This window comes from Eupeodes corollae, chromosome 2, assembly GCF_945859685.1.
Source record: "Eupeodes corollae chromosome 2, idEupCoro1.1, whole genome shotgun sequence".
Taxonomy (NCBI): domain Eukaryota; kingdom Metazoa; phylum Arthropoda; class Insecta; order Diptera; family Syrphidae; genus Eupeodes; species Eupeodes corollae.
In genome coordinates this window covers 111,257,037-111,279,323 of record NC_079148.1, presented here as the reverse complement: position 1 = coordinate 111,279,323, position 22,287 = coordinate 111,257,037, and the positions used below count along the sequence as shown (strand labels likewise).

The following is a 22,287-nucleotide window of genomic DNA, read 5'->3' as shown; positions in this document are numbered from 1 at the left end:
ATGGCCCTATACAGCTGTCCCTCTAGATTCTGTCATATGCGGCCTTGAAAACGATGAAAAGATGGTTGGTGGTTTTTTGTTCAGGATCGGGAAAACAATACTGAGGTTCCATTCATCGGATATGCTATTTTCAAAAAATATCTTGCAGATAAGTTGGTGCATGCTCCTAACCAAATTATCTCCAGCTGCTTTGAAGAGATCGGCATTCAAACCATTTGTTCCAGTGGCTTTGTTAGACTTCAGCTTAGATATGGCAATCCTTACTTCGTCTTAGTCGGGAGAACGGGATTGTTGGCTTGACGGCTAAATTCTGTGCGTGCGTTGTCGCTGTTATACAGTCTGCAGAAGTAGTCCTTCCATATCCTCAGCATTGACTTTCTATAGGTTTATGGACTTGTTAATTTCGTTTCACCTGCTTATATAACTTTCTTCTTTCCTGCTTTTGAATCTTTCAATATCTTCGAAAAAATGCTTCTACTGATCGCTCTTTTTGCTTCTGAGAAGTCAGTGTTCCTCTCGTTTTTTTTTCTGCTCATAGATCATGCTATATCTATATATCAATAAACAAAGCGCAAAGACGTTTGTTTTCGATGAAAATTCGGATCATTGTGTCTGTGAATGAGTTCTTTTCAACTTTAAAAGCGTCAAGACCTAAGTCTTTATGCAAAATATGGTTTGCATAAATGTAGTTCGTTTTTTACGAACAATTTTAAATACTCCAAGAAAGTACTTTCGATCTAATTTTAGATTTAAGAAATATCAAGCTACTAACCAACAGGTTTAAATAGAACAATATAATAAAAATTCTGCGAAATATCAGCAGCATTTATTTTTATTTCGATTATCTGATTTTTGTTTTATTGTCAAGATAAAAGTAAACATTATAATGATAACGTACACACAAAAAATTCACTTCCTGAAAATAAATCACACTTAACTTTCATATCAAAACGTACATAACACCCTGGAGAAGCCCAAATAACTCCAATAAATACTTTTAATCATTCTTTAAATAATAAAAATAAAAAAAATAAATTACCAAAAAGAAACATAACAATAAACTTGCTTCAAAGAAAAAAAAAATAAACACGCACAAAAATCGGACTTAACATTTTTTGGGTAAAAGGTGATTGAACCTCATAAATAAACCTTCAAAATTATAAAAATAAACAATTATTCATTAACATTATACGCAAATACCAATAAAATTACTTAATCACTTCCATGTAAATAATGAGTTCAAAAGAAATTATGAATTTCAAAAAAAGCAAAAAAAATCGAAAAGAATATAAAACAAAATTCAAAATCACGTTTTTAATTTTATAACACTGATCCCCCTTCCACTGTCGTAAAAAAATAATTGAACAAATAACAAATTAGAATTACCTTAAAAAAAAAGTAATAAAAAAGGATACAAACAAAAAAAGGATAACTAATGCATTGTTAAATTAAAAAATTCTTTTATGCATAAATATTCACAACACAAAAGATATTAAAATTCGTATATAAAACAAAGTCATTTATCTTTATTATTGATACCTTCAATCGTAAAATACAAGAACTTAAAAATATTCTTATCCTTTTTTCTTCCGTTTTCTTAACTTTACCATTCTCGTTTTGTTCTTATATTCTTATCTTATTAATACAATCACACAACTAAATTTAGAACTTGAAAAATGGAATTTAAAGAAAATCAAAAAAAATAAGAAAATGTAAATTAATTTAATCGATGATAATTGAGTTTTGTTGTTCGTATTGCTTCCTTCTTCTTTTTCTCCCTTTTTGTTTTTGTTTTTGATTATTTTCTTTTTCTTTAAACTTTTTATTTTTTTTTCCTCAATTTTAGTTTGTCCTTGGTTTAAATTGGTTTTGTTGTTTTGTTATTTATTTTCTGTCTTTGCATATATATACTATATAAGAAACTAGAAAACAAAGAAGAGAGCAAAATCCTTTTAATTAAAATGCATGGAAACGAACATTGATTTCAATCAGAATGCATCATTTAAACTTCAAAAACAAAAATTTTAACAAAATAAAAAGTGAACGAAAATATAAAACCCTGAGACATACAATGTTAAGAAATAAATAATCGATAAATGTTTTCACATGAACTTTTGATATTTTTTTTCTTGTTCTGCATTTCAATTTTCTTTTTTCTTCTCCTTTTTCTTTGTCCAAAGAATACTTTAGAGTTTCTTTGTTTGTTTTGAAAAGAAAAAAATGGAGAAAAATCAGCTAGTAACCACTTTAAAAATTAAATGATCATAACGATAGCGTTGTTGCAGATCGTTGGCTTTTTTTCATTTTGATATTTTTTGTGTTTAAGTGTTCTGTTATTTTTTTAACATCTTTAAGCCATTCATGATGGCTTGAATGATGATGACTTGTTTTGTAATTGTTATAGTCTCTCTTTTTCCTTAGATTGTTTATGAAATTAATGACTTATTGTTCGTTCTGGCTCATTATTACAGCTAACAGTTGTAATTGCACACTAAAAGTAATTGTGAAAGATATAATTTATAATAAATTGTTGTTAACAAGTGAATGGAATTTCTTTATTTAAACAAAGAATTATTAAAGAGAGAAAAAATTACTTGAATGACTTGAAGAATAATTTTAAAATGTTCATTTACTTTTCTCATATTTTGCTTACTTTTCAAAATGTTTATATTGATCCACTGATGGTATATTTTAATCAAAATCGTTGGAGTGGTTCACACAGTTCCTCAAAGTATAAATATCAACAGAAACTCATATAAAACACAAACAAAGATCCATTTTTGATGAACTTTTATTTCATTATAAAGTTTGCTTTAAGGCACCAGTTATAGCTATCATTGATTTCCATCATTGAAAATAATTATACTTCGACATTTAAAAGCGATGAGGATGTTATTTTTGGTATTAAAATCAAGCTTATAAGTTGCAGGAGTTTCTTTTTTACTAAAAAAAATACTTATTTAACGCGGATATTATCCGTTAGTAAATATTTAATTTTTCAATGATCTTATAGTTTTCAAACAATAGCTAACAATTCGAAATAAAATCGGTTCATTACCTTAGCATGCTCACATGACAGCTTTACTTTCAATGATCAACCCTAGCCACAAATGCTTTATTCTGATCAGAAAGTGAATGATTCCAATCATAACATCTTTTCAATAACAGACATTTTCAATAATAGCCATATACCGACCTGTCAAAAAAATTCCAATGTTTGGTTTCAATATTTAAAACCAATGATAGCTTAGTTGGTTAGCTGGTATTTCAGCCATAACTTGAGAAATGTTGGTTTCTGGTGTGTCTAGAGTGTGGGATGGCTCAAATGCTAGTAATTAGATCGATTTAAAATATATCTTCACGATTAGACTCTCTACAATTTTTTTTCAAATTGATTCACAATTTTACTGATTGCTTGCGTGTAATTTGTCGATTGTAACGACCGCAAAACTAATGCGTTATTCACAAAACGTGGCTATAGAATCACGAGTTTTGTAGTAAGTCTTAATTGATTTTAACGTGTTTTACTAATATTATGATAATTCATGTTACACCTGAGTTTGACAGTTGTAAAAAGATTTGGAACCATGAAATAAATAACCCCTTACATAATTCAAGGCTTTATGCTATTATTCAATTTAAGGTATACGCCTCGTTCTTCCTCTCTAACAAGTCCCTAAACCATATAAATACACGGCTTACATTCAAACTTAACCATTCTAGCAATATAGGTAGCACAAGGTTACACTCACCAATTGCTTTACTACTACTACTACATAACAGCAGCCCAAGAAATAAGACTCTTATTAATGACCTTAATATATTATCACCTCAAACTAACGCCATCAAGTTAGAAATAGTACATGCTGGACAATTTTCTATACCAAACTAACAACTCTGATAGGATGATGAGAGAATAATGTGGGGATGAGAAAATCCTTGTCTACTTTATACAACCCAAGTGTAGATATTATAAATTTTCAAAATGGTAGATGACGTTAATTGCAATAGTCGACGACGACAACGAAAACGACGACGATGTTGCTGTCGTTGTGTCTTCTGCCTTCTGCAAATTCTGTCTTAAACTAAAACGCATCGTTATTTGAGAACATTTATAGTGAATTATTCGATGTAATAAATTATTAGCATAATAAATTTGAATTTACATTTTCTTGTTTTATAACATGGAGATGATGGCTTCTGGTAATGGTAAACGTACCATGGCTATGCTGCAACATACAAGCATCCATATACATACATTTAATTAACTTTTCTCTTAAATGAGGGTTTTTTTTTATTGAAACTTTGGTTAATAAATCGGTATTATATTTCTTTAAACCTAATAAAACATAGTCTTTGAAGTCGATAACCTTAGGTTGAGAGGAAAATCAATAGGTGTTTTTTAAAATTACTTTTCTTCTATTTTTATTTATTTTAGAAAGCACACACAAACTTTGACTGTAGTTAGAAAAATATACTATTTTCCACCCTTAATTAACGCATTTTTAAAATTTATTTTTATTTTAGACAAGAGGACGCAAACCTGGTGTAAGTGGTTCAGCAAAATTGAATAAACTCAATTCAGCTATATCACCGAGAAATCAACAACAACAACAAACGACATTAGCCCTTAGTCCAGCACCAGCAACAGTTTTGCCACATCCATCACCAAATACAACAACAGGATCGAATCCTTTAAGTTTGGGTGGTGCTAATAATATAACATCTATAACGGTTCAAATTCAAAATCAACAACAACAACAACAGCAGCAGCAACAACACCAGCAGCAGCAGCCACAACATCAACAACAACCACAACATCAACAACAACAACAACATCCACAACATCATCAACAACAACAAGCTGTACAATCATCACAGCAACAAGTTCACCAACAATCCCATCAAATATCAGCACAAATACACAACATGAAGGATCAACCACAACAACCTATGGTGAGTTTTTATTTCTTACATTTTTATAACATTTTTCCGAGACGCATGTAAAATCAAACTACGTGTATTATTTTCGATCATTTTTTCACTGGGCGTATACGTACCATTTTGTGTTTGTGCTTTTGTATCAAAATGTCACTTTTGTCCAGGGTTGATTGTTGAAAGAATAATAGAGAATGTCAGTCATCTTAATAGCGGCATATTTACATAACGATTGTTTTTTTAGACTCTTGATTTTCAATCTGGCAATACTTTTTCGGAATTGGTCTTTTTGACAGCTGTCACTTGATTTATGCTCAGTTGTTATTTCACAGGAATTACACTTACTCCTGAACAATTTTTGCAAATCGTGCAAATTTATTACAAAACTAAGAGTTTAGTTCGCGTGACGCGATACAACGCAACGAAACAATCAAATTATTAAAGAAATTGTTTGGTGAGCGCATTACATCGCACCGTGGGCATGTGACTTTGCCATCAAGATCGTGCGATTAAACACCGCTGGGATATTTTTGTACGGTTATATGAAGTCGCTTGTCTACATAGAAAAGTCCGAGATAATTGACTTAGGGCACTAATCGCTTAGACAAGTGGTTTTCTCAGGTGGAATTTATTGAAGCCAATCTGAAATCATTTTCAAACTTTATCTTTAAGAAAAAGCTAAGTTCTTAGCCTTAACATTAAATTATATGCGGTTTTATTTTTGGTAACAACATGTCTAAAACAATCACTCTCTAAAATAAATGGGCAGGTTCAGGCGACATAAGGGACTTGAAAGTAAGGCAAGTTTCTAGCATCTGATTGGCCAGCTGCCAAAAAATGCCTTCTATTTAAGGCTACTTTATTGGAAAGTTGTCTGGAAAGTAAGTAGAGAAAAATATCCCTTACTATCAAGTCAAGTCAACTTATGTCAAAATGACAACTGATCATGTCTTATCATTTAAGTGAAAGCTCAGCTTTACTACTCTATAATTTATTTATTTTCTGCATAATTCCATTCAACGTTTTATGTAAAAGGACTCCTTGTCAATTTAAAAAAGAAATAAGTAATAAGTGAATACAAAAGACAAATCGTAATGGACTTGTTGTGTTTCTGGGGAGTGTTTTGTAGACAATAATGTGTTTGGTAGGTCTTGTATTATGAACTTAATTTAGAGGTTTGTGAAGTTCTGAATTTGAAATTCATGACACTTGGAAAACTAACTAGTTGCCTTGGTCAAAATGTACGTTCAAAGAATGAAGTTGACTGCAAATGAAGTCCCTTATGTTGCCTGAATCTGCCTAATGTCTTTCTTGTACAAAAACTGCTGCATACTTTTAGGATGCCAAAACCTAAAAATAATTTTGAAAACAAATTTGTACAATACAATGGTCTTGACTTCTTTTATCTCTTATACATATGGCTTTTCATTGGACATTTTATCCATGAAAAGTATTCGTTCTTTTAATAACGTAATTTATCATCTTCAAATTTATTATTATTGAAAAAAAAATGTTCTGTCTTTTACATTTCTCATCTTACCTTGAAATCAGAATCAAATTTTCTAGTTTATTTTTTCAATCAAAGAAACCAATTTCCAAATGCATTCATTTGATATTATTCTTTTTCTACTTTTTATAAAGTTATATATCTTCCTCTTTTGAATAACTTTCTATTTTTCTATATCATTTTCCTTTACCTTAAATCGAAGACGACGAAGATAAAATCATATTATTACCTTACCCTACATTCAACAAAACACAAACAAAAATAATGTAATTGAATTTCTTTCTTTTCAACAAAAGTTAAAAAAAACTAAACTTATAAAAGGTAATTGCATTTAAAAAAAAAAAAGAAAAATAATAATAATAAGATAATAATAAAAAAAACTGAACCAGAACCCCTTTTCTTTCTTCATTATAATTCTGACTTTCAATTTATAAAAAGAACTTTATTTTTGTTTGTACAATAAAAAAAAAACAACAACTAGAAAAAGCCTCATAACTTTCGATCTAAAACAAAAAATAAAATAAGAAGAATTTTTGTTTCATATCCGTTTTTAAGGTCCTTATTGCGTTGAGCCAATAATTCAATTCAAAAATAGTAAAAAAAAAAAGAAACAAACAAAAGAAAAGCGAAAGAAAATGAAGGTAAAGGAATAGGGAGAAATAATTTTTAAAATAAACAATCTTTTTCACATTCTATTTTCTGCAAAGTTAAGTGGAAAATCCTAAAAGATAAAACCCAAACCCATCGCCAGGCCACCTACAAACATCCTATAGCTAACTACTTTTTCCGCAACCCTTGCTCCGAGTACCGCAACTACCTCAGAATTATCCTTCAAATTGAAGTACAAAACAAAAAGAAGAAGCGTCCCAGGGTGCATTGATTTCTCCATATTTTTTTTTCACTCTCTGTAGTATACCCATTTTCCGAAAAGAACCCCTCTTCCAGACATAATGTTTGTGAGTGTGTTTGTACACGTATATATGTGTGTGTGGAAAAATATATCTCAGCTTCAATACACAATGCCATCATACACAATTTCAGAACACTCGCTGTTCTGGTGTGGTAGAGACCACGACGGGTTCACCCTTATAGTGAAGCTTGAGCTTCAGCATCAGCAGACGCTTCTATTCTCCAAAACCTCTACTCGTACATATATCTCTTTCTCACACTACTCTCCTTATTGAATGTGTGTAGGGCTGCTGTGATGGCTGGCTTGCTGGCTGGCTGGCTGGGTTGGCTGATTTCTGTTCCGCTCCCAGTGGAATGTCTGTAGCCATAGAGGCGATAAGGCATTCAGTTAAGGAGAACTGGTATCAGGAGCTGGTGTCTAGCTCTATATGCACTACTTAAATACACCTCGAAATCTCCGAGGCTGTGAACGAAATGGCCCTGTACACAAGCAAGTCGTGAAAAGGATAGTAAGGTGCCACATAGCACACAGAAAATTGGGAGCAGAAGCATCCCTATATGTAGTTTCTAAAAACCCAACAGAAAAGAGAACGCCACAGAAAATAATCGTCTCCACAAACTTCTCTACCTTTTCATTGCCTCCATCAGCCTCCGTTACCGTCGCGTCGGGCGCGTCGTCGTCATCGTTTTCATCGTCTCGCATCGCCTTCATCCTAGCTCTTCGTCCGGTGCCCTCACCAGTCTTCTCCACCAACTTGGAATCCATCGTCATCGTCAGTGTTTTTAGTAGTCGCGCATAAGCAATTGCGCACCTTCGACCCGACCCAGGGAGACATGCATTTTTCATTCCAAATACCAAAGAATGCTGCTGTATAACCCTCATGAAAAATATCAACCCCCTTGCAAAATTAAAAAAAAAAGAAATCTGCTAAGTAACATCATAAAGGGATGATTTTTTTTGTATTATCTTCTATATTCAGTAATTAAAGTTCTCAATATCAACCCCTTTGGAAAATGAAATAAAATATGAGTAAATGACGTACGAGATTTTTAATTACAAATTCTTGTGGATGACCAACAACAACTAAGTTCAGAAATGGAATTTAATTAAAGACACTGACATTTTCGCCAGAATCAAGTACCCCAATATTCGAAATAACCCACAAAAATCCGGTCAATGAATTCCAAAAACAGTGATGCCAAAAAACGTTTTGCGTGTCTTTTATGCGTTTTTATGCAATACAAATTATACTTAAAAGAGTTAAAACCGTTAACATAGTTTTTGATCCTCTTTTAAAGTAAATTAATGCGATCCTAAAAGAAAGGGTCAAACAATCTTTATCCAATAGGTTCATCATGTAAACGTTTCTGTGTTCAGGGGTTTAAAAAATATGAAATATATTTTATTCCAAAAAACGTTATGTCTTTCTAATAAATATGCCCACAATAATTCTCTGCGAAGTCATGTTTTGATTTTTTTGTCACTTTTGACAGTTCATAAAAACATAGTTTGTAAAGTTTTTATTCTTTATTTCAAATTTGTTGCTGTCAGTTTTACGTTTGTTGTTTGTTTTGTTGATTAAGTTGGTATTTTATTTTAAAAATAAAATTATTTGGCATATCATTTGACATTGATAATCTTGACATTTGATGTTTTAATCGTTTACTATTTTTATCAAAAAATTAAAACTGAAAAATCGTGCTATACCGAAATTAAAAGTAATGTAGGAAGCCTAGTTTAAAAGAAACAACGAAAGGTGTGACATTTGTGAACTTCACTTCAAATTATTTGAAATATATGCCTTTTTTGTCTTAATCATTTTCAAGTTGTCTTCACATTCCCAGACAAACATTTCCATTGCTATCTCATCCTATCTACTTGCATTGTTATACACACCTCACTTTTGCACAATATCAATGTGTTTCTTGAGTTTTTGAATTCTCTCCTCTCTATGGTGTATCTGTTTCCTGCATTGCGTAAGGACTGTAGTCAAATCCTCTCAAGGTTTCAGTCCAGTTTTGTAGTCTATACCAAAAGTTGACGATAATACTACTTGTGAAAATAGTGGTCGAGTGACACCCAACACCACCTGTACGATATGGAATGAGGTTTTGGGAAGATGACACATCAGAGAAGAGTGTTTGAAAGCAGGAGATTTTCTCTGCAACTCTGACGTGATGTGATTTGATCCGATGATGTTGTTGGGCGCCCTGATAATTAGAACTTTTTGCCATAAAGAAGGTGAAGTTTGGTTTTAATTTTTTTTTTGATGAAGGAAGAAATTGTCTGTTTCAATATATGAATATACGAATATAGGGAAATAATGAGGAAATGTTTTTCATCTCATCATATCTTCTTCGTCTTCTCTGCTCTTCCTTCATGTATGTACATATGGATGGTTGGATATTTTAATATTTCTTGTACGGAAATAAATCCAATTTCTCTTTTCTTTTATTTTAAACTTAAATCAATTATGGTTTTTGAAAAAAATTGAATTCAACACTAATTATTCCATTTCACTTATATTTTTGGTATTTTGTGAAAAAAGTATTAATTTCATCGAATTAATGAACATATTTTATATGTAATATTTTCTCAAATTCAATTGAATTTGTTGCCTCTTACCAGGAATCAATATGCCATAAAAATCGCTCTTTTTAATAAGTATTGTACACCAAAGTTTTTGACAGGAAGAAAATTAATTTATACAAATAATTAGTGCATTTATACCAATAAATTATTGTAAAATTTACTGTAGGTAAGAAAAAAAGGAACACGTAACTTTTGAGACTACAGCTTGCAAATTGCGTTCATGTGAGACTTATTGTTGTTTACGTTTATAATGCCAGCAAATTCTATAGTTGCGTTTAAGCTATACAAAATTAAATATTTATAATATGTAAATATTAAACAATTGTTTTGTACACAAAAAAGTATACTCTCAAAAATGTTTTTTTAATTAATTTTAACAACTTCGATTCTTTGTTGAAGTCTGTATGGTTCCATTATTAGTAACGTAGCAGTTCTTACCTATCAAGTGTAAAAAGATGACTAGTTTAACAACTTGTAAATTTCCCTTTCATGGGCTATTTAAAATGAAACGGAAAAATGAAATTGGAACAGTTCTTATAATTTGTAAAACCTTTTTTAACTAAATTTCAAATAGAATGATTTTGAAAGTAGAATGTCAGAATTTCAACTCAAATCTTTTTGTAACAATATTTGAATGTTTAAATAAAATTTATTAAAGAAAAGGGAGTAATAATGGGACTAAGTGCAACATATGATTTCTGAATAAATTTCAGCAAATTAGTTTTGAAGCAACTTATTGTTAAAATATATTTACAGGACAGGAATGTCATTTAAGAGGCCTGACTAACTTTTTTGTATGAATACTGTTTCTGGCGAAGAATTTACAATATTTTTCAAGAGTAATTCTTGTCATAAAAAATGATTTCTCAAATAATTCGTTTCCGAATTCGGAATAAAAACTGTAGGTCATCTTCATCTTTGACATTACTCGCACACAAAACGAAAAAAATCATCCTATTGACTATTTTGTTATTCAATATGACAATTTGGTAGTCAATTTTCAGCCGATAACCGCGATAGTCAATAGAACAATTTTCGGTTGTCAATTTTGGGATCCGAAAATTGTTTACAAATTCGTAGTCAATATGAGAACTGTAGTAGTCAATATGACAGCTGTAGTAGTCAATATGACAAATACGGTATTGTTTTATTGACTGTCCAGTAATCAATTTTTAAATATATAAGGTAGTCATATTGACTATTTTATTAGTCAACACGGCGATTTGCTTAAATTTCAGGTTGAATATCGACGATTGTTAATATGACAACTTTTTTTTTTCTTTGCACACAAGAATGGTTGAGAATTATAAGTCACTAGGTTATCTACGAGTTGTTGAGCCATCTAATTTATTTTTTATGCAGGTGTCATAAAATATGATCGGACTTAAAACTTAGCTTTAAATATGATGCTCTTCAAACCCTAGCTACAGTTTAAAGTTAGTATTCAAAATACCATAGAGGTAACTTTCAAAAATTTTAATTTTCCTGGAAAACTACAGAATATTTAAAATGTATTTCATTACCACCTTCTTACATCTTCAAACTTGCCTCGAGTATATTTATTTTTATATTTAATAGAGTTTTTCACTTTTAAAAGCTTTTATATAAACTAATTTTTCCAGTAATGTTTTTGCTTAGATTAAATTCATTATTTCTTAAATTATACTTCAAACAATACGAGTACTTAGGTATCGTTAAATATATTTACTTCTGGGAATAATAATTTTAATATTTAATGAATTTAACTCGACATAATGGCCACATTAACAATGTGTACATATAACAGGGTGGATATATATGTATATTATTGTGAGGAGGTAGGAAGATAGATACTATAAAATGTTCGTAAGTGAGGGTGCATAAATTAAGAAATGTTTGATTGGAACTTTTGGATTCTCATTCCCATTTATACCTTTTTGGCTCCTTCACTCTGTTTTGCAACTGATAAGAGAAATTCATTATTATTTTATAGAATTCCATAAAATTTATTCAGCCTTGTCGTTCTGAATATATTGTATCCTATATACCACCAGCATATATTTTTCGTACTTACGTATGTATATATTATGTACATATATATCAACATAATATAAATATAAAATGATTCAAGGGGGGTAGTTAAGTTACTTACACTCTGAGGAGTAATAAATTTTAAATTAAATAAACTTACACATACAAAGTCCCATCATACTACGTTTGTGTATGTAAAAGTAGATACATATGTATTGTTAATATAAATATAAATTTTACTCGCACATGTTCACATTCGAAAATAATAATAATCGTACTTTGGTCTCTGAAAGTTGCCGAATATAAAAACGAAATAACTCACCCTCGTGTTTAATTTTGTGTATGATGTCGAAACGGCGGCGGGGGTTTACCAACAGTAACGCACGGGAAATAAATGAAAGTATACAATATATACTTTGCCATTGCCATTGCCATTCAGTTCTGTGCCGATTTCCCTGTCTTTTCAAATAGCACCCTTAAAAATAAAGTCAATTATTTACCCACCCCCTCGTTGCGCCACTATACAATAACAAAGGTGGGGCAGGTAGGTAGGTACACAGGACTTGAGTTCGGGAATAAAAAGACTTTTCTGTACACAAAACACAACACATATGGAACTTTTCTGAATCTAACAGTCGAATGTGTTCCATTTGAGCACCTCAATGGCGGCAAACAATGTTGTTTTGCACCCTGACGTTCTTTCGTTCGTTCGTTTTGAAGTAAAAATAGAGTGGCATTTAGGGTTTTTGTTTTGACCAACAATGCGTGTGTACTTTTACTATAATAAAACTTTATCAATGGAATTTACCTTTTTAGTAGTTTTTATTTTGTTTGTAGAATAAAATTACGATTTTTGTTTTTGTTCATTTGATTTATTGATCAACAGAAGTGGGTTTTGTTAATGAGTTTTTAAATGGTTTTATTATCTCCAAGGTACCAAGATACCTTGTTATCAATTATACATATATACATTTTGGAGATTGCACATTTTTTAATATCGTCCTTGAACAATAATCAAGTATAGTAGTCCTCATATAGCAATATAATAAATCCTCTGAGGTTTGAACGTTAACCTAAAAGATGAAAGTCACCATGACCCTCGCTAAATCAGGCTATCGATTAAAGATTCTGGCTAAATTATAGTACGCAACTAATTGCAATTTTCTTCGAATAAACAATAAATTTCATGCAATTAAACGAACAAAAAAAAAACTATTATTAAAAGAAAACCAAAGATGTTGTATGTACTCAAAAGTTCAGGGCCATTTGGCATACATACGCGAGAACCACGTTCAAAGCTATAAGAATCTATCAATATGTAGGGAGCTAAAGTACATTGCACCGTGCCGAGTCAAGCACTACCGAGTCGAAGTCGTCGAGTATGGAAGAGCACGTAGTCATAGCAAAAAAGGCGTTATCGCCAAACCCATTAATTCCCGTCCTTCTCCGACTTCGAGTGTATAAATTCTTTTTGAACTTTTTTTTTCTTCTTCTTCTTCTTATTTGCTGCTTCTGAACATAAATATCTTTTAATGGAAACAAGAGACTGTGATGTTTTTCGTTTCATCGAAGTTTCTAGAATATTTAAATTATGACCTTAATTTATATATTCATTAAAAAATATATGTTAAATATGTTTTAATATAATTTGTTTTCTTCTTTTTTTCAATTTCAGGCTCCTATGGCCTTTTATCCAACTTGGCAGACAGATCCATCACAAGGTTGGCAAAATCAATTTATACAACAAATTCCACAAAATAGTCCGGCTATAACGTCGCTCAATTCGCTGGAATTCCAACCACAAAGCTATTCATACCAACCGCCTAATGGATATGTTCAAACAGGCCTCGGATTCGATCCGAATTATGGGAGAACGTACGCCGCTCCGGTGCAACGTTATGAATTCCAAACGCAGCAAATCTCTTCGCCAATCAATCAAGTATCATTGCAGAGTGTGAGTTTTGCTCCGACCGTCACTTATGCCGGTCAAGTGTCAACGGCTCCAGCTCCACCACCGGTTGTTTTGTCGAATTCATCGGCAGCAGCAGCGCAACAACATCAATTGCAAGTGGGAGCAGCATCTGATTTGAATAAGACCATGTCGGGAAACGACACGCCTGGATATCCGCGGGTGAGCAGCGTACCGCCGCGCTCACTCAATTGTAACGGGTATTCAGGCGACTTTAGCGGTAATCAAGCAACTGGATCCCAGACAGTAGCACAACAATCATCAGGAGCAGGAAGTGGCGCTAGTGCAACATCTGGCCAACAACAGAGCTCCAACTCAAACGCACAGCAAACGCAACAACAGTCATCTTCCCCCATGCATCCGCCATCAGCACAAAGCTCCCAAAATCAACAGCAGCAATCTTCTCAACAAGTTCCGCAATCGCCAACCCGGGGGCACATGCAGCAGCAGCAACAGCAACAACAACAGCAACGACATGTCTCTCAGTCCCCCAATCATGTTCCTCAATCGCCCAGCAATCACAGCAGCAGCAGCAACTCCAGTAACATGCAACAGTACCCAATTCCACCATCCCCAAATCATAATTCTCAGCAGATGTTACACGCTCCTCATCAGGGGATGCACACGCCCAATCAGCAGCAAGCTCAACCCAATCACATCTCCTCGCCCAGTCATGCTCAAATGTCCCAAGACTGGAACTGGAATAACCCAAACCAACAACAACCCGGTGCTCCAGGCGAAATGTTTAACCAAGCGGAACGCGTCAACTTGAACACTCGAATAAAATCGATGATACTGCGGAAGAACGACCCTAAAGACATCGGACAAGGTGCTGATGTCCAAATGCAGCCACCGACTGGCCCATCTGCCACGCATGGTCAGTCCCAAAACCAGACCGGTCATTTTTTATCGTATAGCCACCATCTCCGAGGCGATTCAGCATTGAACGCCAGCGGTTCCAGTGTGCCACAGCAGCAGCAACAGCAAACGCACCAGCAACCATCAGCGTCAGCAGCTGCGGCTAGTGCATCACTAGCAGAACCACACGGAGGTGGTGGCGATCAAATTTGGAAGCCGCAAGGTCATTCATTCAAGAAACCACCTAGCAGCTTCCAAAACTCAGATCAACCGCATCATCAACCACAACACCATACAACGTCGCATAGCAGTAAGTCGAAAAAGAAGAGCCACAGTGCGGCCGATGTGGAGAAGAATAGCAACGATCCCGGAGGGGGTAGTAGTCTGCAACACCATCACTCGCACTCTCACTCCCAACAGCACGGCCATCACCATCAGAGAGGATCACCTCATCACCAGGTCGACATAAAAACAGAAAAGTCTAGCTACCCGCCAATGTCGGGCTATGGCCACCATCCTGATCCGAATTCATGCTATCCCGGAATGAACCCGCAAGGGCAGTATCCGATGATAAAGCAGGAACCTGGACTCATGCCACCGCAGAGCAACAAAATGGAGGGATACGAGCGCAACTATCAGAACTTTATCCAATACGCTGACTACTGCCAAAATGAGGTGCAACCCGCTGGAGGAACCAATTCCTCCCACCAGCAGCAGCAACAACAGCAACAGCAGCACCAGCAGCAGCAACAGCAGCACCAACAAGACTATCAGCAGCAGCACGGTTATCAGAACCCTGCCGCTTCCTACTACGGTGCAGGGTACCAGCATCAGAACAACTATCAGCAGAACTTTTCACCCAGCTATCAGCACCCGCCACCGCCATTGCCACCACACTCGTCGTCAACATCAACACCGTCTTCCTTTGGCTGTCCGCCATCTTCCAATTCGACGAAATCTTCCAGTTCGAGCTCGAAAAGGGGCCACAGTCTAGTGGATTTGGATCGGAAACACGACCCAAGTAATAATCTTTCGATGCCGATGAACTACGAGAAGGAGATCCCCGCACATGCATATCCCATTCCTCCGAATCGATATTCCATGATGCAGGCCGCCGATAAGGCTGCCGAGCTTCACGCCAGCGAAGATGTGGACAAAATTACCGGTTATCCGTTCCTAGGCGAGGGTGGCCCAGCGGCAATAAAAAATATCATCGGATTCTCATGCTGCCGGCAAGGAGGTACGCGCGTACCAACAATAGAACATCTGAAAGATGGCTCTTGCATGGGCTTGCAAACAAAGGATGAAATCCTGGACGATGACGAAGAAGAGACTGACGAAAATGGTGAGCCCAAGGCTCCAGGCAGCAAGAAGAAAAATGCAAGCGACGACGGAACCAGTGAGGAATCCATGTCGGCACCAGCTGAAGTGGTTGTGAAAAGAGAAACCATCAATCCGATGTATGACACAACGGATCGATTGGAAAAGGGCAACAAGGCTGAAATACCAGAGTGTGATTGCTTCTCATCGGATAAAAATCCACCAGAACCTGGAAGCTATTACACACATTTAGGTAATTTTAGAAATAATGAATAATTCCATTCCATGAGCATTTCTAACTGATTTTCTTTATTTTGTAGGATCTTCGGCGACTTTGTCTGAATTGCGCAAGGAGATCGAAGACCGTTGTGGTATTTCTGGACGACAGCTACGAATTGAAAAGATTGTGTATACCGGAAAAGAGGGCAAAACGACGCAAGGTTGTCCTGTGGCCAAGTGGATAATTCGAAGAGCGGATCCTGAAGAAAAAATTCTTGTTGTTGTTAAGAAACGTCAAGGCCACAAGTGAGTATTTCCAACTTCCATCTTTTCATACCCTTTTAAATCTAACCTACTAACCATTGCTATTTTTCGATTTATTTAGATGCCCTGCAGCGTTTATTGTTGTCGCAATGGTAGCCTGGGATGGTATGCCCCGACAGGAAGCTGATAACGCGTATAAGAATCTTATTGGCAAGCTTAATAAGTATGGTCTGCCCACAACACGTCGTTGTGCCACCAACGAAAACCGCACCTGCGCCTGCCAAGGTAAGTTCCCTTTACCTTTTCCATATGGTCTACCCAAAATAATAATTCCGTATTTTGTAGGTCTTGATCCAGAAACATCAGGTGCATCCTATAGCTTTGGTTGTTCATGGTCTATGTACTACAATGGATGCAAATACGCACGCTCCAAGACCGTTCGTAAATTCCGTCTCTCAGTGAAAAACGAAGAGAGTGCCATCGAAGATCACATGAACCTGTTGGCCACAGTGTTGGCACCACTTTTCAAACAAATAGCACCACGTTCCTATGACAATCAAACAAAGTATGAAAAAGAAGCGCCTGACTGTCGACTCGGTTTAAAACCGGGAAAACCGTTTTCGGGTGTGACAGCTTGTCTGGATTTTTGTGCACATGCTCATAGAGATTTGCACAACATGCAAGACGGCTGTACGGTACAAGTTGCTTTGCTGAAACCATCGAATCGTGATGGACGACAACCGGACGACGAACAATTTCATGTATTACCGCTGTACACTATGGATGCAACGGATGAATTTGATAGCGCCGAAGGTCAGAAGGAGAAACACCGCACTGGTGCTGTTCAAGTCCTCGACAAGTGAGTGTAGCGTTGAGTTTTGATTGTCAGACTCAGTTCTAGAATATTTCGTTTTTTGTTTGGTTGGAACACAAATCTAAATGTATGTTTTCTGTTTTTCCTTAGGTATCCTTGTGAAGTGAGAGTACGATCCACACCCCTTGTTCCATGTCGAAGGCATGGTAAGAAACGCAAGGATGGCGAAGAAGTGGTCGAGGGTGCTGCTGCAGCTGTAACTCCTCAACAGACAACACCTGCGCCACCACCAGTGACGCCAAATCCACCACCGCCAACAAAGAAGGAGTCCAGTAAATCTAGATCGAAAGCAAAGCAAAACCAACAGGCTCAACAAAACCAGCAGTTGAATCCACCGTCAACACCATCGGTGCCACCATCCACGCCCTCACCACGGTGTCAGACCCCAGTTACAAACAATCCCAGTCCGGCGGGGAGTGCGTTCTCCACGCCACCTGTCAATAACGGTCATAACGGAGGCAATAACAACCTAATGTCGTCCAATTCGAGCCTTATGAATATGGCCACTATGATTGACACCTTCACTGATGCCCAGCTACAGTCGAATCAGATCTCAAGCACCGTCTTGGATTCGCCCTACTCATATGACTATCAAACGGGTTCCTATATTGACTCACGCAACTACTATGGCAACTGGCCTCCACCACCATCTGCTCATCCCGCCGGAACTCCACACGCAGTGGCCGCACAACATCCCGCCACTCAACATCCTGTGACTCAGCATCCGGCGGCTCAACATCCTGTTGCTCAACAACATCCGGTGGCAACTAATTTGTCAACGCCACCAAATCCCCCAATAACTCCCACCACACCAAATAGTCACCATCATCAAGCTCCTCTCCCGCCAGCGCCGACAGCTGTACAGCATCACGACGGCTATGGCAACTTTAACAGTCATCTTCCGCCAGTCGGCAATCAGCTGACCCAGCTCCAAGATGTCCGTGGAGATGTAAAGAGTCGTGGAGGAAGTGAGGAGAATCCCGATTCAACTACAATTGTGAACAACTTGAGTGAGAGCAGTAAATTAACGCCTTTGACTCCAATCACAAACTTGGGGCCTCCGCCTCTGGAAGAAGGCTTTGTCAAGCCAAAGCCACCGCCTGACTATCAATACTCCCAGTATCCGAATAACTACCAAATGTATCCACCACCACCCCCTACGTACTCGCCGTACGATGCTTACAACAACATGAACTACAACTACGGCTACCATCACCAGCCGTACTCGCCGTACAGTATGTACCCGCAGCAAACGCCTCCCCCAACGCCACCACCGCCGTCACCCAACTGGAACATGTATCCGCCGTCCACGTCGACGCAACATCCCCTACCACCACATGCAGCTGCCGCCGCCGCAATGCACCATCAGCAAGCGGCCTATACACCAACAGCACTGCCACCAGTGACACACAATCCACACACACATCATCAACAAGCTTCCCTGCCGCCTCAACAGCAGCAACATCCACACCACCATCATTTGCAGTCGTTGGCACAGTCCCCGCTGCACCATCATCAGCAGCAAGCACCTTCCCAACAACAACACCAGCAGCATCAAACACCTTCAGCTGCACAATCGAAGCATTCTCAGAATCCACAACAACAACAGCAGCAACAGCCGCAGATGGTAACACCCCCACTGCAGCAACCGCCACCAGTTCAACAGGCGGCACCTCAAACCGATCTGTCGCCTCCACCAAATGTCAACGGTGGCGGAGCCACAGTGAAAGCCGAACCAATTGGCGAAGTAACAGAGATCAATGAGAACCTCGAAGCATTCCAAGATCCACAAATGGGTGGCGTTGCGATCGCTCTTAACCACGGCAGTGTTCTCATTGAATGTGCCAAACACGAGATGCATTCCACAACGGCTGTCAAACGACCCAATCGTCACCATCCCACACGCATGACTTTGATCTTCTACCAGCATCGCAATCTCAATCGCACCCGCCACGGCATTGACGAGTGGGAAGAAAAAATGAGGGTGAAGAAGATCAACACTGAAGCCGATGCAAAAGCCAAAGAAGAAGGCCAAACTAAAATCAAAAAGGAACCTTTGGACGAAGACGAGCTCGACGAGCTAGGCGAATGCAGTGGTGGCGCTAGTGGTGGAAGCAGTTCCAACCGCAAGGAAGGCAGCAGTACCAAAAGCGACGGTCATCAGCAAGAAGCAAAGCGTAATAAAAAAGACGGAAGCGACAGCAAGGCAAAAAAAAACTCCAACTCAAACAATCACGAGCAGTCAAAAAACGAGAAAATGGTCCTCCGTGCACCGACCCTAACAACTACTTCGTGGACAACTTTATTCCCCATGCATCCATGTGTGGTAACTGGGCCCTACCAAGAGGGCAACAGTAGTCCATCATCAACAACGGCCTCATCGCAGGCCTAGGTGTCGGAGGGCTGTATAATTTCGCCTCTATATGATTTAAAATAACGAAGAAAAAAAATGGAATAAAAGGAAATATACAAACCTTAAGAACTTACATTATATAACTCTGCTCAATGATTGTGATTAAAAAACTTTAAAAAAAAAAAACGAAAAATAAAACAAAACGCAAATATCTGCGCTGTGCCATAAAACTTGAAAAATTGAAATATTGTTGAATATAATTCGCAAAAAGATCACGCATCATCATCTTCACATCGCAATGACTCTCTCTCTCTATATGTATCACAAAACATACGATCCACAACCTTATAAAAACCAAGTTGTTGTAGTTTTATTTTATTATCTCAATATTAAGTTGCATTCATCTCTCAGTTTATATTTTTTAGAAAACGAAAATTAATGAAAACAAACATCGTTGCCAAAAGTACAAAAAATAATTAAAAAAAATAAAACAAACCGAACTACAATTAGTTTCTCAGTAAAGATAAAATGGGGGGAAATATAAAAACCTCCCTTTTTTTCATAAACAAAAATAAAATAAAATACAAAACACCAACTAAATCAACTACAAAAACAAAATAAACTAAAAAACAAAAGCTGCTAGGTTAGTTTTTACTACACACGAACATCCATCATTTTATATTAAAGTAAAACAAACAAAAACAAATATTTTTAATGTCAAAAGTTAAATAGAATACCACTTTTTTAAAGTTTTTAAGTTCGTTCTTTGCTTTTAATTAAACTTGCCGAGATTTTGTGAATTAAAAGCAGAAAACAAACAAAACTACGCCATGTATCTTATAAAACAAAACAAATACAACAAAAACTACATCCCTTCGGATAAATTCTCACCCTTAATGAGATGTTAATAAAACATTACACATTTCGTTAACGATGAGAATTTAAAAACTAAAATACTTTAAAAAATCATAGGTGATTTTCTTTTAATTTTAAGAAACTACTCGTAGAATTATTACTAAATATAATTAAAGAAAAAGAAATAAACAAAAATGAATTGTTTAAATTATAAAAAATATCGAAGACATTAGATCGTTTTAGTTGCTTTTTCTTCTATTTTAATTTAATGTTAGGTGTTTCTTTTTTTTTTGTTTAATTTAAACTAAAATTGCAAACACAATTTTTATAAGAAACAAAAAATAAAACAAATAAAAACTATATGCAGACATTATTGTGGATCAAAGAAAGACTCGAAACCAAGAAGTATTAATTAAAAAAAGAATGAATTAAAGTTAAATGATATGAAAAAAAAAATATTAAGCAAAACGAAAAACAAAAACAAAAAAATTGAATAAGGAAAATAATGTTAAATAATTATTATGTTAGTTGTAGTTGTTTACATCGCGCTATATAATTTTTTTGTTTTCCTAAAATAATGCTTCTCTAATTTAATTTTCCATCCATATTAAAATCTTCATATATATTTTTGATGTTTCTATAAGATAGATACAAAGTAACTAATGCAACTTTTCTTGCATTATTTAAATATTATATTGGAATATAACAAAAAAAAAGAAAAATCATTTTAATTATCTGTTGTAATGTATGCTATTCTATATTATGATTATAATATTATTATTTATGAACAAATGAAAAACAAACAAATGCATATGTTTCTTTTAGTTTTTCTGCTCCTTCTTTTTTCTTTTTTTTATTAAATAATTATTATTAATATTAAATGACAATGATACACAATTATACATACATACATATATATATTTTTCTCTTTTTGATAAATAAACATGATTTTTTCGCTAAAATATGGACATTTTGTTTTTTTTTTCTTTCTTTTATTTACTATGTTTTACTTTGGATTCTATATGGTTTTGTTTATGTTTCGTTTCTGGTTGCTTCTTTACTTTATTTTGTAAGCCTTAGGTTTGAAAATGGGAATACTGTTATGAGAAATTGAGAATTTAAAGTATTTACTCAAGAGTTCATAATATTTTTATTTTTCAAACAAAAAAAAATCTTCCGACGGTCCTATTCGCAAATGGAATTGGATCAGACATTCGCAATTGGAATCAGTTTAAAACAAGTACACTAAATCCCATCTTAACACTCAATTTCAAAATATTGTGATGCACATATTCTTGGAAAAAATCCTCAAAGTGGTTCTGCACCAAAACAAAGCTTGCTAAACATATATGCTTTTCCAATAAATGGTTTCATTTGGATATTAAATATTTGTTATTTATTTGACTGTAAAGATAAATAACCGACTACGGCAGCAGCAATTATCCTTTTCAGGAAATTTTTCTATCAAGACTGTTCACTGTCGCTGCTTGTATGGTTCCAGTTTTAGTAAGTACATAGTTTTTACTTATCAAATTTTAAAATCTGACAAAAAACCTCTAAATGGAAAACCATATACATATGTAGAATAGTCTGGGCCTAAAAAAAGCTTGTCCATTGA

The 22,287-nt window shown here is 35.4% G+C and overlaps 1 protein-coding gene across 1 annotated transcript in view; it reads left to right on the top strand.

Moving 5' to 3' along the window:
- Positions 1-21,127, top strand: part of LOC129944122 (methylcytosine dioxygenase TET) — a 190,707-nt gene extending 169,580 nt beyond the window's left edge. Inside the window, exons 4-9 of the mRNA XM_056053316.1 lie at positions 4,528-4,956; positions 13,633-16,357; positions 16,425-16,629; positions 16,709-16,872; positions 16,933-17,446; positions 17,552-21,127. Coding sequence (XP_055909291.1) covers positions 4,528-4,956; positions 13,633-16,357; positions 16,425-16,629; positions 16,709-16,872; positions 16,933-17,446; positions 17,552-19,853 — 6,339 coding nt within the window. The 3' untranslated portion in view covers positions 19,854-21,127. The remainder of the gene's footprint in view (positions 1-4,527; positions 4,957-13,632; positions 16,358-16,424; positions 16,630-16,708; positions 16,873-16,932; positions 17,447-17,551) is intronic.
- Positions 21,128-22,287: the final 1,160 nt, after the last annotated feature.